This window comes from Thermobia domestica, chromosome 4, assembly GCF_964235325.1.
Source record: "Thermobia domestica chromosome 4, izTheDome1.hap1.1, whole genome shotgun sequence".
In the NCBI taxonomy this organism is placed as follows: domain Eukaryota; kingdom Metazoa; phylum Arthropoda; class Insecta; order Zygentoma; family Lepismatidae; genus Thermobia; species Thermobia domestica.
The window spans coordinates 297,861,647-297,875,285 of record NC_137457.1 but is presented as its reverse complement, the minus strand read 5'-3'; the positions used below and the strand labels follow the sequence as shown (position 1 = coordinate 297,875,285).

General features: G+C 34.2%; 1 protein-coding gene across 2 annotated transcripts in view; it reads right to left on the bottom strand.

The window, feature by feature from the left end:
- LOC145684224 (F-box only protein 9) overlaps positions 1-13,639 on the bottom strand; it is a 38,900-nt gene that overhangs the window by 16,069 nt on the left and 9,192 nt on the right. The window contains exons 4-7 of one of the 2 annotated variants that reach the window (XM_081756313.1): positions 11,681-11,849; positions 5,747-5,886; positions 4,466-4,629; positions 73-261 (exon numbers count right to left, since the gene is read on the bottom strand). In XM_081756313.1, coding sequence (XP_081612439.1) covers positions 73-261; positions 4,466-4,629; positions 5,747-5,886; positions 11,681-11,849 — 662 coding nt within the window. The remainder of the gene's footprint in view (positions 1-72; positions 262-4,465; positions 4,630-5,746; positions 5,887-11,680; positions 11,850-13,639) is intronic. The other variant, XM_081756314.1, reaches the window with a different exon arrangement.

Genomic DNA, 13,639 nt, shown 5'->3' with positions numbered 1-13,639 from the left:
AGCAAACGCTTCTATTCCAACAGATTGCCTTTCTTTATAGTAAGTAAGTTAGATACCTATACGTTCACGTACCTGAGATAACGAAAATAAGCAACTAGATGCCAAGGTCGATAGAACTGATCTTGAAAACTATTTTCTCCAGGTCTTACGTAGGTTGTTTTGCTGATGTAACATCCATTGAAATGCAATCTGGGCCGTTCAATATACATCTGCCTCCAGGAATTATACTTGGTCAGCATTCCACAGTTCACACCCCATACCCTAGAAACGTTTATAAAGAAGAAAACAGAATCAACTTTTGAGGAAGGAGAAAAAAAAAGTGCAACTATTAGACATAATGGTCGAGCTTTGTAACCGAATAAAACACCTGTTTACTACTGATAATTGATCACAATGAACACATACTGTACTTAATAGAAAATTAACTAACTTTCCGTATTCTAATTTTTGAAATCTTCGTAATATTTTCAATAGCTAATGAAATTTTTAGTGTCAAGTACGGATGGATTAAGGATTACAATAGCTATGAGGGGTGATCAGAAAGTAAAATTACAAAGTCTGCAGTGAAATGTGTATATACTATTTCATTCAACAATACAGTCAACAGACAATACATACATAGGTTGTTTTTCGACATAGTCTCAATATCGGTTGAGGAATTTGAAGATTCCCTCCTGGTAAAAATCCTGTCCTTGCGTGTTCAGCCACGTTGTCACGAAGTGTTTCACCTCCTCGTCTGAAACGAAGCGACGGCCTCCTAGGTGAGCCTTCAAGTGCGGGAACAGGTGAAAATCGCTTGGAGTGAGGTCCGGGCTGTAGGGAGTGTGCTCGATGATGTCACTGCGAAGCTGCTTCAACAGCGTGATGATCTTCTGGGCTGTATGCGGGCGCGCGTTGTCGTGAAGGAAGATGACTTCCTCGGTGAGACGTTCTGTTAGTTTCCTCCGTAAAAATCTACAAGCTCCCGGGGAATTTCTGCCACTGTTACATGTTTCGTCCACAGAAATCGAATAACAGCGGATTTGTTCGCGAGACCAGTTTTCCAAACGAGTCGCCATTTGTGTTTACCCACAACTAGCGCCATAGGTGGCGGATGACTGAGATTCTGCACAGTTGCCAACTCTTATGTTTTAAAATTACCGCACCTTGTAACCTTAGTTTCTGATCCTTCCTCGTATAATTGACAAGCATTTCTATCAAATATAAACGCATCTCAAATTTTGTCAGTTCCTCACAATATTGGCACAGATTATACCTTACAATGTAGTAAACACTTGTCTTAAACACTTATGCGACTTCGTAAGAGTAAACGAACTATAGATAATACATCTCACATCTCCTTCTCATGGTGCACGTTACTTCTGTGAAAGATACTGAACAGCTGTTTTATTCACTTCAGTAACTTCAAAGAGCGCAAACAGACTGTCCTCAGCATCTCAAACTTGGACACTGTTCGTTCTCATGGTACACATTATAGCAGGCACTTTACTTCATTATAAGAAAGAAAAAAAAAAAAAGAAAGAAAAAAATAATAATTTTATGAATCCTGAATGATTTAGTTGGCTCTATAGTTACAGATTTTTACGTCCCAAACAAATATGTTATAATTTATTACTACTATTATTGTTATGCGCAACGGTTATCAGTTTTTGAGAAAATAGAAAATTATTTACCTGTACATCCAAGAACTTGTGGTAATGGCATTCTGACAAGCAGTCTCATAAATATTTTATCCTTAGTTCTGTATCTAGTCCTCCCACGAACTACTATCTTGTTCAGATTTCTACTAATTTTTTTTTATACTAATGAAAGGTGATTTTTGAATTTTAGTAAAACATTTATTTCTTTTGTTAACAGCAAAATAAAACTCAAGACATCAACAGAGGAAGAAAAAAAGAAGAAAAAAATATTCAAATTATTGTCATTAATTTCAAGAGGAAGATCATAATTTGGACAATAAACAATTATCATTACATTCCAATATTTGTTATTCTCTGATGCTGACTCTCTATGAATAGTTTATTGCTGTATTTCACTGTATATAAAATATTACAATAAATTGTCGGTTAAACATATTTCTAATCATTTTAGTTGTAAAACTACAACATTTATCGCTTTGGTCAGTCTAGGTATCGTTCCATTCAAACATTTAATATATTAAAAACGTATAGACCATATCCGTATTATTATTATTATTTTACAACTGTTCACGGTAATACCAATTCACAGATTTCTTCATTAGACATGTGGTTCACATATTTAAACATGTTATTATATTTCAATATTCAAATTCAAATTGTCGTTACACTTTACCACATGCATTTATTACATTACAACATATTCAAATCAATTATAGATATATTACTCACTAATAGAAGCCCTAACCTAAACATATTATCGACATATTTAAAGTACCCAAGAAATTAAAATTATTATCGCACTTTTATTAGGCATTTCCCGTGAAAGAAGTATGAAATTCATTACCTAGACTGAACTTAAAGTAGCATATGAGACAAGTACTATTCAATTATCACATATAACTAACGCAATGAGTTGATTCACAAATTTTCCGTGTTAGCTACATCTGATATTCAATAACGTATTCCATATTTGAGAATAATAAAATGGATGACTATGTTCAGAGGACACTTATGCATTATCATAGACCTGTCGCGATAAAGCTAATCCACCCCCATAGGCCTACCCAGGATTATGTGCAAATTGAACGAGTTTAGTTGCTCATGATAAGGAATTTAGCTTTTTTTTCTGTAAATTTATCATCACTATGAAAAGTTTTCTAAATAACAAAGTTCACTTTTACTCAAATTCACGAGTTCATAACAAGATGGCTATTCCTAATGGTTACAAATTCCCGTAAAAATTAATATTCAAAGTTTTAGGTTTCAAACACTTAATTGGCAAGTACCCATATGTACAAAAAATCCTAAGGTTATTCTGATTTAAATTTTAGCAAGGTTTATGGCCAAATTGTCCTTTTTGTGACGATATTTTTCAAATTGTGGATACTGCCCTACATAATTTACTTACATTACCTTTTTTATTCTTTTTCACTGCACCGGATATAATAGCGTCCCCTGGAGTAACTATTACTATTATTATATACTTCAATATATTCGTTTTATTATTAAATTTAGTATTATTTTATTTCCTAAATTTCTATTTTTAATTTTAGCAATCGAATTTTATTAATATTATGTATGTACATTATAAATTTGCATTTAATTTGAATTATCAAACTTCCTTTTTCCAAGATTTCAAATATGGCAGGTAGGGATGTAAATAAACAATCTTCACTGATTCTCGGTTATTGCTATTACTATTAAGACAATAATTTAACCTTAATAATCATATTGGGAAGTCCGTAAGTTCTATTTGAGAATAAATTTCTACTTTTTATAGAGGAAAAATGTATAGAAATGAACTACTCATATATTTTACATAGGCCTAATCCAGCAATATGATTATTTACTCTGTTCTTTATCATGTATATCAATAACGTGTTTCTGCTCTACATGTCCAATCAACGTCATAACTGTCCTCTGAACCCCGATTAGCTTGCAATAAATGGAATTTATAACCTGAGAAGCAAGCTTGAATACCGGTAAAACAAGACTATGTGTAATACCAAATCGTAAACATTGTCAACGGAAGTAGTGTTCACCAGCTGGCGCAGATTAAGAATAAGCAGACCAGAATACTTCCTCCTGAAAATACCCCATAAGATTCTCAATGTAAAATATCTACGTATTTATGTCTATACGAACATATAAAAATTATATTATTATAGTTTACGGGAAAAGTATTACTATAGTCTAAGGTAGTAAACAGTTATTTTATTCACTTACGTAACCTCACGCAATATAAACTAACTGTCGGTAAAGCATCTCAACTTGAACATCTGCTGTTCCCAATGGCACAGTCTACTCCTTCGTTATTATCTAGTTATTTTACTCCATCAATTTTCAATGAATAATTTACATAGAGGTACAGCAAAAGGGTATGCTATAGAATATAGAGGTTACTCAGATTCACTACTCACCTGGTATATAGAAAACAATGCTAAGTAGAAGACCAATTAATTACAAATATCACAGAGTAACATATTTCATGTTTACGTGGCAGATGTCTTCTTGATGAATGTTTAGATATTATAAACAAAGCAAATCACAACTTTCACAACTGTAGTCCGCTACGTAAATAAGTCAGGACAGGTGAAGGAGAGTTTTTTGGTTTCACAGATGCTAGTTCACATAAATCTGCTAAAGCATTATCTAGACACGTCGTGACAGTAATTTGTTGGCCACTTTCTTCCTGGTCGGGTTTAGGACTTATCAGCAAAATCTTGAAACCTGAAGCTGCGGCTACTGCCGTCATACATTAATTACTAGAATATTACGACTCTACAGATAGAAAATGTAACCTAGCAATATATTTACGAACATACCTGATACAAGCAAGCCTCCAAATCTCAGGATCTCTGCTGCAAAGATAGAATCCTCGACACACACGAGAACAAACTTCTAAAGATCGTAAATCTAGATCCGATGACACAACCCATCGAAAAATGTAGAGAATAATTTCCATTGGCAAAGATGAGATGTGAGTTGCCTGAAAACAATTATAGAAAATTACAAGGTCATGAAGCAATAACACTGAATACTACACACGTCACTTTAAGCGTTATCTCAAATCTAACTTTAAAAAATATCATTATACAGGGTGTTAAAAAAACTTGTCACAATATTTTGGGAATAGAAATCCTTACATCCAAATAATAATAATAATAATAATAATAATAATAATAATAATAATAATAATAATAATAATAATAATAATAATAATAATAATAATAATAATAAATCATATGGACCTGTGGTCGGAAATGCATAGTTTTGTAGTTCTAGGGTGCCAAAAACGTGAAAAAATAAACTTTAAAGGTCCATAGTTCCACTACTACGGGACCGATCGTAGTTGGGTCAACACATTACTGAAGAATTGGTATGTGAACTATTCAAATATCCATCTTTCAGAATCTCCGGTACTTGCACAATCATTTTTAGAGAGGTTGTTTGGGAGTACTTGATCACACTCCACCTACCTCTCTAAAAATTGGTGAGCAAGCACTGGAGCATTCTTAAACATGGATATTTGAATAGTTCACATACCAATTCTTCAGTAATGTCTTGACCCAACTACGATCGGTCCTGTAGTAGTGGAGCTATGAACTTTTAAAGTTCACTTGTTTCACGTTTTCGGCACCCTATAATTCAAAAACTATCCACTTTTGAACACAGGTCCATACGAACTTTTTTCTTATTTTGATGGAGGAATCTGTATCACCTTGTATTTTCGTGACTTGGCTTGAATTGTCTCGCAATGCACTAAATATCTCTAAATTACTGAAATGAAATCCTTTGTTTCACCGGAGAAAAGAATACTTTACTTTGTACCCGGGAAGAAGGCGACTTAAGGACTTCCTCTTTAAGAAAGAAAAAAAAAAAAATATTTAAACAATTTTAGACATCAGACTTAGGAAGAAACAGAAAATCCGACAGACATGCTCTGGAATGGAATCACTCTTTACGCCCAGATATACGCGTAAAGTCAGCTGCCAAGCGTCCTACAAATTTTACACTCAAAGATCCATCGAATCTTTCAAAACTTCTGAATGGGAGAAGCGGCAGCTTTTTACTTAGGAGTAGAGAGATTAAAATTTACGTCGTACCTTTTGTTCATACTGAGGTTCACAGACGCGATGTGATCTGCTGAAAAATCTCTGAAGTCGAGTCAATAAATCTCCTTCTTCATCTTCATCAGTGTCACCATCATGACAATCATTGTTGTTTAAATCTTCTTCATACTCATCTAGGAAAAAAGAAAAGAAAAACATTCTAAGCATCATGATTGACAATAAACATATGTTTGTCCACTCTAACAATACTACTTACTGTCTTATTTTAGGACACATATGTACTGAAACAAGATAAAGACATAATATTACTGGACGGGATTTATATGCAGTTCTTGTGGAAATTTTTCTAAATGCTACATCAATCCATCTAAGTATTAGTGTATATTCATCAATGCTATACTGTATCAGAGGAGATCAAAAAGTTTTTACGGATGTAATAGGGACCTGAAATTTCGTCTACCGACTCTTCCTTCATGACACAGTTACTTTCTACGGTCACACATTTCTAATCTATGGAAAGCTTTTTAATACTAACTTCGCAAAAGTCTGCAGATTTCGTAACAAACCAGCTCTCCGCAGGAGTCGGTGGAGTGGTCCTGTGATCCAGCTTTTTGTGGACAGTGTGGTAGAAAACGGCCTTATTGTGGTGGCTGAACTTGCATAACGCAACTGCATCAAATTTAACCGCTTCCCGGTTTAATCCGAGTTATTCGGTTTTACTAATTAGGTCACTTCTGGTCTAATTAGTCAGAAGGATTCGTACCAAAAAGGACCATTTTTTTTTATTCGTTATTTGCCTCGATTTCAAGAGGAACATGCGCATACTATCTCTCTTTTTTGAAAATCGTTAATGTTATGGAGATATGTGACGTCATAAAACCATGCTCAAACAAACCCGAGCTAACTCGTACCTTTTCTAAATGGAAAATATATATACACACACAAGTATACATTATCGTCAAGAAGGCGCTATTTATTTTAAATACGTACAAAGGATCACAAATAAAAGGATTACAGTTTAACAAAATTGTCTGTGAACATATGTGACGCCATAAAATAATGCTCGGACTAACCCGAGTTAACTCGTAGCAGTAACGTAATAGCAGAAACAGTAATATATATGACTGTATATTTTGCATATTTGGGCCCTAATTATTTGAGGCGCAAGCTACACCATTTGTAGAAAAAGCAAGCAACTATAATGCTGAGTTCTATAGTAGTAATCGTGGCTGTTGATCGTATACAGCAGAAATTACGTTTTATAGTTTACACCTATATGGCGGCCACTGTGTGGTACATATGAAAACAAGGGACAACATAAAGTGCTACGTTGCAATCTGGACACCAGAAACGAGATTAACGTCGAAGATACGGGAGAAACGTGACTACGTTGTACATGAAATATCTCGCAATGAATCACGAAATAACGGTCGACGAAACAAAGTGCGAATTTACTTGGGCTAGTCTAAATTGAAACAAATGCGGAAAATGTAATAGCTCGGATTGGTTTGATAGTACCTGGTTACTTTGGATAAAATGGACCGAAAAGTGGTTAAGTTCCAGTTACGGTTTGTAGCCCATCCCGTCTTTCATCACATCGATGCTTCGTAAAAGAACGCACAACTCAAATCAGTTCTCCACGGTTCAGTATTGACAACATCATAAGAACATTTCCCTCTAATGGTTCTTCAAATCGGGAAAGTGGCAGAAATCGGAAGATTAAAGGTTCACAGATACAGCGGTCAACAAAAGTGACTATTTCGGCAGTACGATCTGAAATGCATTATCGGCTAGAAACAACACACCTTTTGATAACCACATTTTTTTCCTTTTTCTGTATTTAAATAGACAGATTCCCGTAACTTTTATGTCAAGTTTACTACAATATGCTTCTGTTATCGTAGACTCATTTGTAAGTAATAACGCAACATCACAATTTTCTGGTCCCAAAATAAAAGCAATAGTATTGCTCCAACACGTTTTGCAAATATTCCACATATTTTCAAAAAGGTGCTCCTTGCAGCAAGAGTACTTATAAGCAAGATATATGTTAAGCTTAAAACTTGAACAAAATAAATATTTATAACTTCCGCTTATTCGATTCGTCCAGTGAAGGCTCTAGAGTTCTACAATGCGAAAGTCACATTGGTAATGGCGGTGAAACTTTTTTTTTTTTAACACCCCCACCTCCCATCGTAAAATCATCTCCTGGTTTTGGAGTCTCCAGTGATGTTTCATTTTGGAGACATTTTTAAAATTCTGATAATAGGTACAAATATTGCAGGAAAATATTGATACAATATAATCATACTAGCTGAAATACTATTCTTCGCATAGGGAGTGTATTTGGAAGTCAATGCCTGTGGGAGTGAGACCACTCATTTCAGCGACCGCGTAAATTATGGATATACGCGGTAATTTTGGATTATTTTACATGTTTCGGTAACCCCTCTCCCCGGCCTGCATATAATGATAGCTGAATTTGAAAGTCCTCGCTAATGGAAGTGTCACCATTAGTCTCAGCGACCGATGGATTTGACACTAATATCGGTCATTTTGGATTATTTTCAGATGTCTCGGTATTCCTCCCCCAGGTGACCCCCAGGCCGCAACCGAATGGCATCAATTTGGAAGTTAATGCAATCAGTTTCACCATTGATCTCAGCTACCGCGAAAACTATGAATTTGACACTAATATCGATCATTTTCTACTACTTTTACATATCCCGGTAACCCTCCCCCCTCATGAGACGTCCCTGGTTCGATTTTTTTTTAAACGCTTCATTTTGGTCTCGGGCCTGGACCAAGGTACCCGTGACCAAAATTTGGTAACTCTCGGTCCACTCGTCTGGTACCCAGGCTGCATACAGACAGACATACAAACAAACTCTTTATTTTATTTATATTAGATATCCAATATATTTGTCTTATAGACAGAATTATTTAAAACATCTACACTAATTAACCTATTTCTTCAATTGAATTTTCTGAGGTTTTTTCCCGGTTTTTTCTATGTTTGTAAACACCACCATCTTCACTCTTACCATTACAACTGCCTGCTATGAACTAACACGATCTCGCGACTCGGCAATTCAACTTGCTCCGCGTCAAGGACTGCTCTGTCAGACACCTCAGACGGCATACGTACCGAAGTACTGGTGGTTAAGTGGATCATTTGTCTTTCTGTTTACAATCATTTTCATGGTCATATTTCCATTACTATGTGCAGAAGAAGCATGAGATGAACGGCGTTGTATTTCTCCGCCTGTACCCTTTCGTGTTATTCATGCTACTGGTTATAGTTCTATTAAAAAAAAAAAAAAAATCCTGATGCCTTATTTGTCAATATTATTCTAGCACACCATACCTCCGTTTGACAAGTCCCATTTGATATTGCTGTTGACCGCAAACCATATATCGCTAGCGTTTCTCGTTTCTTCGGTATTTCAGGCGATACTTTTAGATGCCCTTATTATGGTGTATACATAGTAAAATGACATATCCCTGCGTGCTTTATTTATTTATTTATTTTGCCACAATATTTTACGATACTGAAATAAAATGTTAAAAACTTTGTGACAAAAAGAAGCTAAAAAAAACTTCAATTACAAATAAAGAAGAAGCTCTTAACACGAAAAAAAATTAGCTGATCGACATTTTTGTGAAAAAATAAACCAACTTATAAGTAAAAAAACTATTATTTATTAATTGTATATGCGTGTATGGGCTCCATACTGTAAATAAAAGGTGTTCAGAAACATTTTTGTATTGATTTGTGTCCTTTTTTTCGCCATTTTGCGAATTATCCGCAGGTGTTATGTCACCCAATTCAATGAATAATCGTAAGTTTACTGTATACCATTATTCTTCATCATCACAGAAGAGTGGAAACAAAAATAATTGATAATGTTTACAAAGAAATGATAACAGATCATGAATACACTAGTAATAATGTGTTTTCTGTTAAAATGTGAGGAACCCGTGCACAAAATGTTATGATTTTTTCCCATAAATTGTGTATGTTGTATTCTGGACTTGTTCAACTGAAATACAGAATAGTGTCTACTCATGTCGATATCGGAAGACTGATAACAAAATTTAGAAAATAACCCTGGGTATATTAATTTTTTCACCATGAGGAAGGTGCTGAAAAAATGGAAAAGACACGGGGAAAAAAAACGGATACAAATTGTCAAAGATGCACCCGTAACTAGATGTCTTAATGTCCACTATACACCATCACCAAAAAATACACTTCGCTTGCTTCCAGCTTGTGATTTTGGCTACCACGTGTTCGGAAGGCGATTTAAGTATGATGTAATATACTCCATATTCACCCACTTCCTTTCCAAGCAAAGTGCGTACAAAGTTCAATGAATTTTCCATACATGAGGTTTAGTGTGCTGACAGAGAAACTCCCACAGTAAAGAACGTAAAACTATTTCCTCCTATCAGACGTACATAAAACTGACTAACAATCAAACTATGCATGAAATTCCAAGAGATGTCAACTAGATTATGCAGTACTTAAGAACAACATATGGATATTTAAAAAAACGTCTTAATTGAGATCAATTTTAAAACGTCTCAACAGCCCTTTATCAAATTACGTATTATAATTCATTACATATTATCATCTTTTATATTCATGTATCACCATCATATTATTTACATATTCTCTCTCATCATATTATTAAAATCATTCATATTTCATCATCGTATTTCGTTGAGGGCTGTTTAATAAAACTAGAATTAAATTCTCAATGATATATGTATATAGACATAATCAAAATTACCAAAATCAATTATCGATCACTATGCTTCGTGAAACTGCACATCGCAGATAGACAAATACCAACACAATTGCAACAGCTCGAACCGATTTTATATATTTAGTTTTCATGATTATTAGTTTTTAGATAAAATCATATGTACAAATGTGAATACTGAAGGGTACACGAAAAAAACACGCTAAGTCACATTTCGTAAAATTTTCAGGAGAACAGTTTTAAAGCATGGACAAAGCGGGTTCTTCCTTATATGGGCTTTCTTTAAGCGTTAAGAAAATGGAATCAAGCTATTACTTAAGCAGTGTTGTTATACTATTGGTACGATGCCGCCTTTAGTTGTCTGAAGGGACAAACATTTCTAAATTATGTAGTTTGGAATTAGTGTGTTTTTCCCTTGTACCTTTCAACTGATTTTAGCTTTCGACGTTATATCCGACGTTTTAAATTATTTACGGTTGTATTACCAGTCAAAATCACGAAATATCTTCTACACCATATTTTATTAACTATATCATTTTTCTTCTTAATAGTTTGTTTATTAATTTCGATTCGAAAAAGGTTACGATTTCATTTATTTATTTATTTATTTAATTTTTTAATCATCCGAGGCAGAGCGGTATCCCTCTCAACATCTTCCAAAATGTTATGTAACGCGCCGGTTTAGCTCTACCATAGCAGCGCATTACAATGACGTCAGTATCTTTCTAAATGCTGCAGGTACTTAACAACAATACATTAATAGCACTTCTTACTCCTCTAACAAAAAAGGGGGGAAAAGTGTTGCAGACAGAGTGCTTAATTAGTTTAATTAATAAATGAATGATGACACTGATTTTATTTGTGTGGACATAAAACTCTCCTAAGGGCTACTAAAACTATGAAGAAACCATTATTATTAGTCAATCTCCGTTAGAGACAAAATTCTAACCAATTATGCACCAACCCAATCTTTCCCATATAACTTAGCGGGATTAAAATCAAATGTTAAAGGTGTTGTAACACCTTAATTTTGACAAAACTCTCAATAAAGAATTATTATTATTACCAATACGAAAATCTTTTGAAATGAAACATATACCACTAAATGTGTATAATAGTGCTTCTGGATCCTAATCAACAGTAGAGGGGTTGAGTGTTGTGCTACTTTAGCAGATGCTCGACTTACTGCTCATCTTACCTTCGCTACTCCCTGTTTCTAGCTTATCTTTCAGTTTTAGCTTATTACTCTCATAAATACGAAACTCTATATCTGGAACCAGTTGAACAGCCCGTCGGTAATACTGAATAGCTTCATACAACTTGCCTTCTTGTTCGTGCTGCACGCCTTTCAGGAAAAGACTTCTAGCCTGTCAAGCAAAATAAAGTCTAAATATAATACACAGTAGTCAATGGCATTAATGAATATCAATGACTGTTTCTATTCACCAGTGGTATTTTATTTTTACAAATATGTGGACTGTTTTAAAAATCCGTAAGTTAATGCAAATGAATTCAGTGATCAATTTGGAGGTTTTGTTTTCGAAATAGCGTTTTCTAGTTTTACATAGTGTTCACAGCAGTTCACCACTCCAAATATAAACACCGCAGCTAGTTTTACTGTCAAGATAATACATATTGTTCATTATACAGGGTGTCTACTAAAATTCCACAATGAAATTTTGTGACATTTTCTTTACCAAATCATAAAATTTCCTAACATTTTCAAGAGTGAATTTGGGTGCGAATTAGGCCGAATTTTCATCCATGCGATACAAACGACTTTGCTTGTGATTTGGTAGCGTCTAAAGCCGACCATAGACATTTTTGGTGTTGAATTTTGATGCTTTATAAAACAAAATTTTCTAATCTGTACTTACATTTGCACAGTTAAAAAAAATCGTGACCCAAAAGCTAAATTTCGTGACTTTTATGACCGTTTTCTGATTTCGTGACTTTTTCGTGACATTCGTGACAGATAGACACCCTGTTATATATCGTACATGGACGAAATAATTGATTCTATATCACATCGATTTCTTTACAGCTGCGAATGCAATCATATACAAGAGTAAGAAAATTCGAGTCCATGGGTTTTCTCGGGGTACTCCCGTTTCTCCCCACATTCTCATTCCACCAATTTCATTGATCATTATCACTTGCTTTTAATCATAGTCTCCTTTAGCCTAACAGACATAACTACGGGATGTTAAACTGAAAGAGTTCATTTATTTTATTTTTACAACCATACACGTGATTGGATGTTATACTTAACTTAAAATTAAGCATTTTTCCCCCCCGAAATAAAAACCTTCTGAGAAATATTACATTTTAAATTCCTCGTAACACTATTCTTATTTATTCGGAACACGTCATATCACGATTACTGCATTCAATACTAAGGCACTCCGATACTAAGTCCTCCGAAATTTTGATGTATGTCTTACTGTAGCATCCTTAGTTTGTAACACTGGGTAATAAATATGATATTGCAAGATTTCATGTAGATTTAAAATATGTGATAATTTCACGGAGTACCACTTGAAAAAGTACTGGGTTGTCACCACTGTGAATCTGGTGCCATTGAAGATATATCAAACGGTTTCCCCCTATAGATATTTGCATCATTTTTCATCTATTAGTTTCAATACTATAAATAAATTTTAAAAAGAAATGGTTCACCCAGTATATTTATTTATTTATCTTCGAACTTCAACAAGGATAAATCCCTAGTATAGAAGAAGCTTTACATACGTTAAAGTACATAATTTCATGTTAGACAAAATCACACAAAATCATAGAAAAATGTGGCCACTCAATCTTTACATTACAACAGTTTCGATTTATTCGTTTTACAACAGCACTTAAGAACAACACGAACGATGTCTTCATTATGTATATACGTATATTCTTTAATATTTTTACAAAATTTGCTAAATACTGAAATCTAATTCCCCATGCTTACTAGCTAAATTATTATGCGTCTTGCACATCTATATAATAAAAAGAGTTTTGTAAAGAAACAGTTCTGGGTGTATTATTTGTTAATAAATCCCTTGACCTTAAATTTCATTGCCTAACAAAACTTCCCCCCCCCCCCCCAAGAAAATCAATGTTATCCATTATTCCATATATAAGACTGCAATGTGACTTCAGAAAT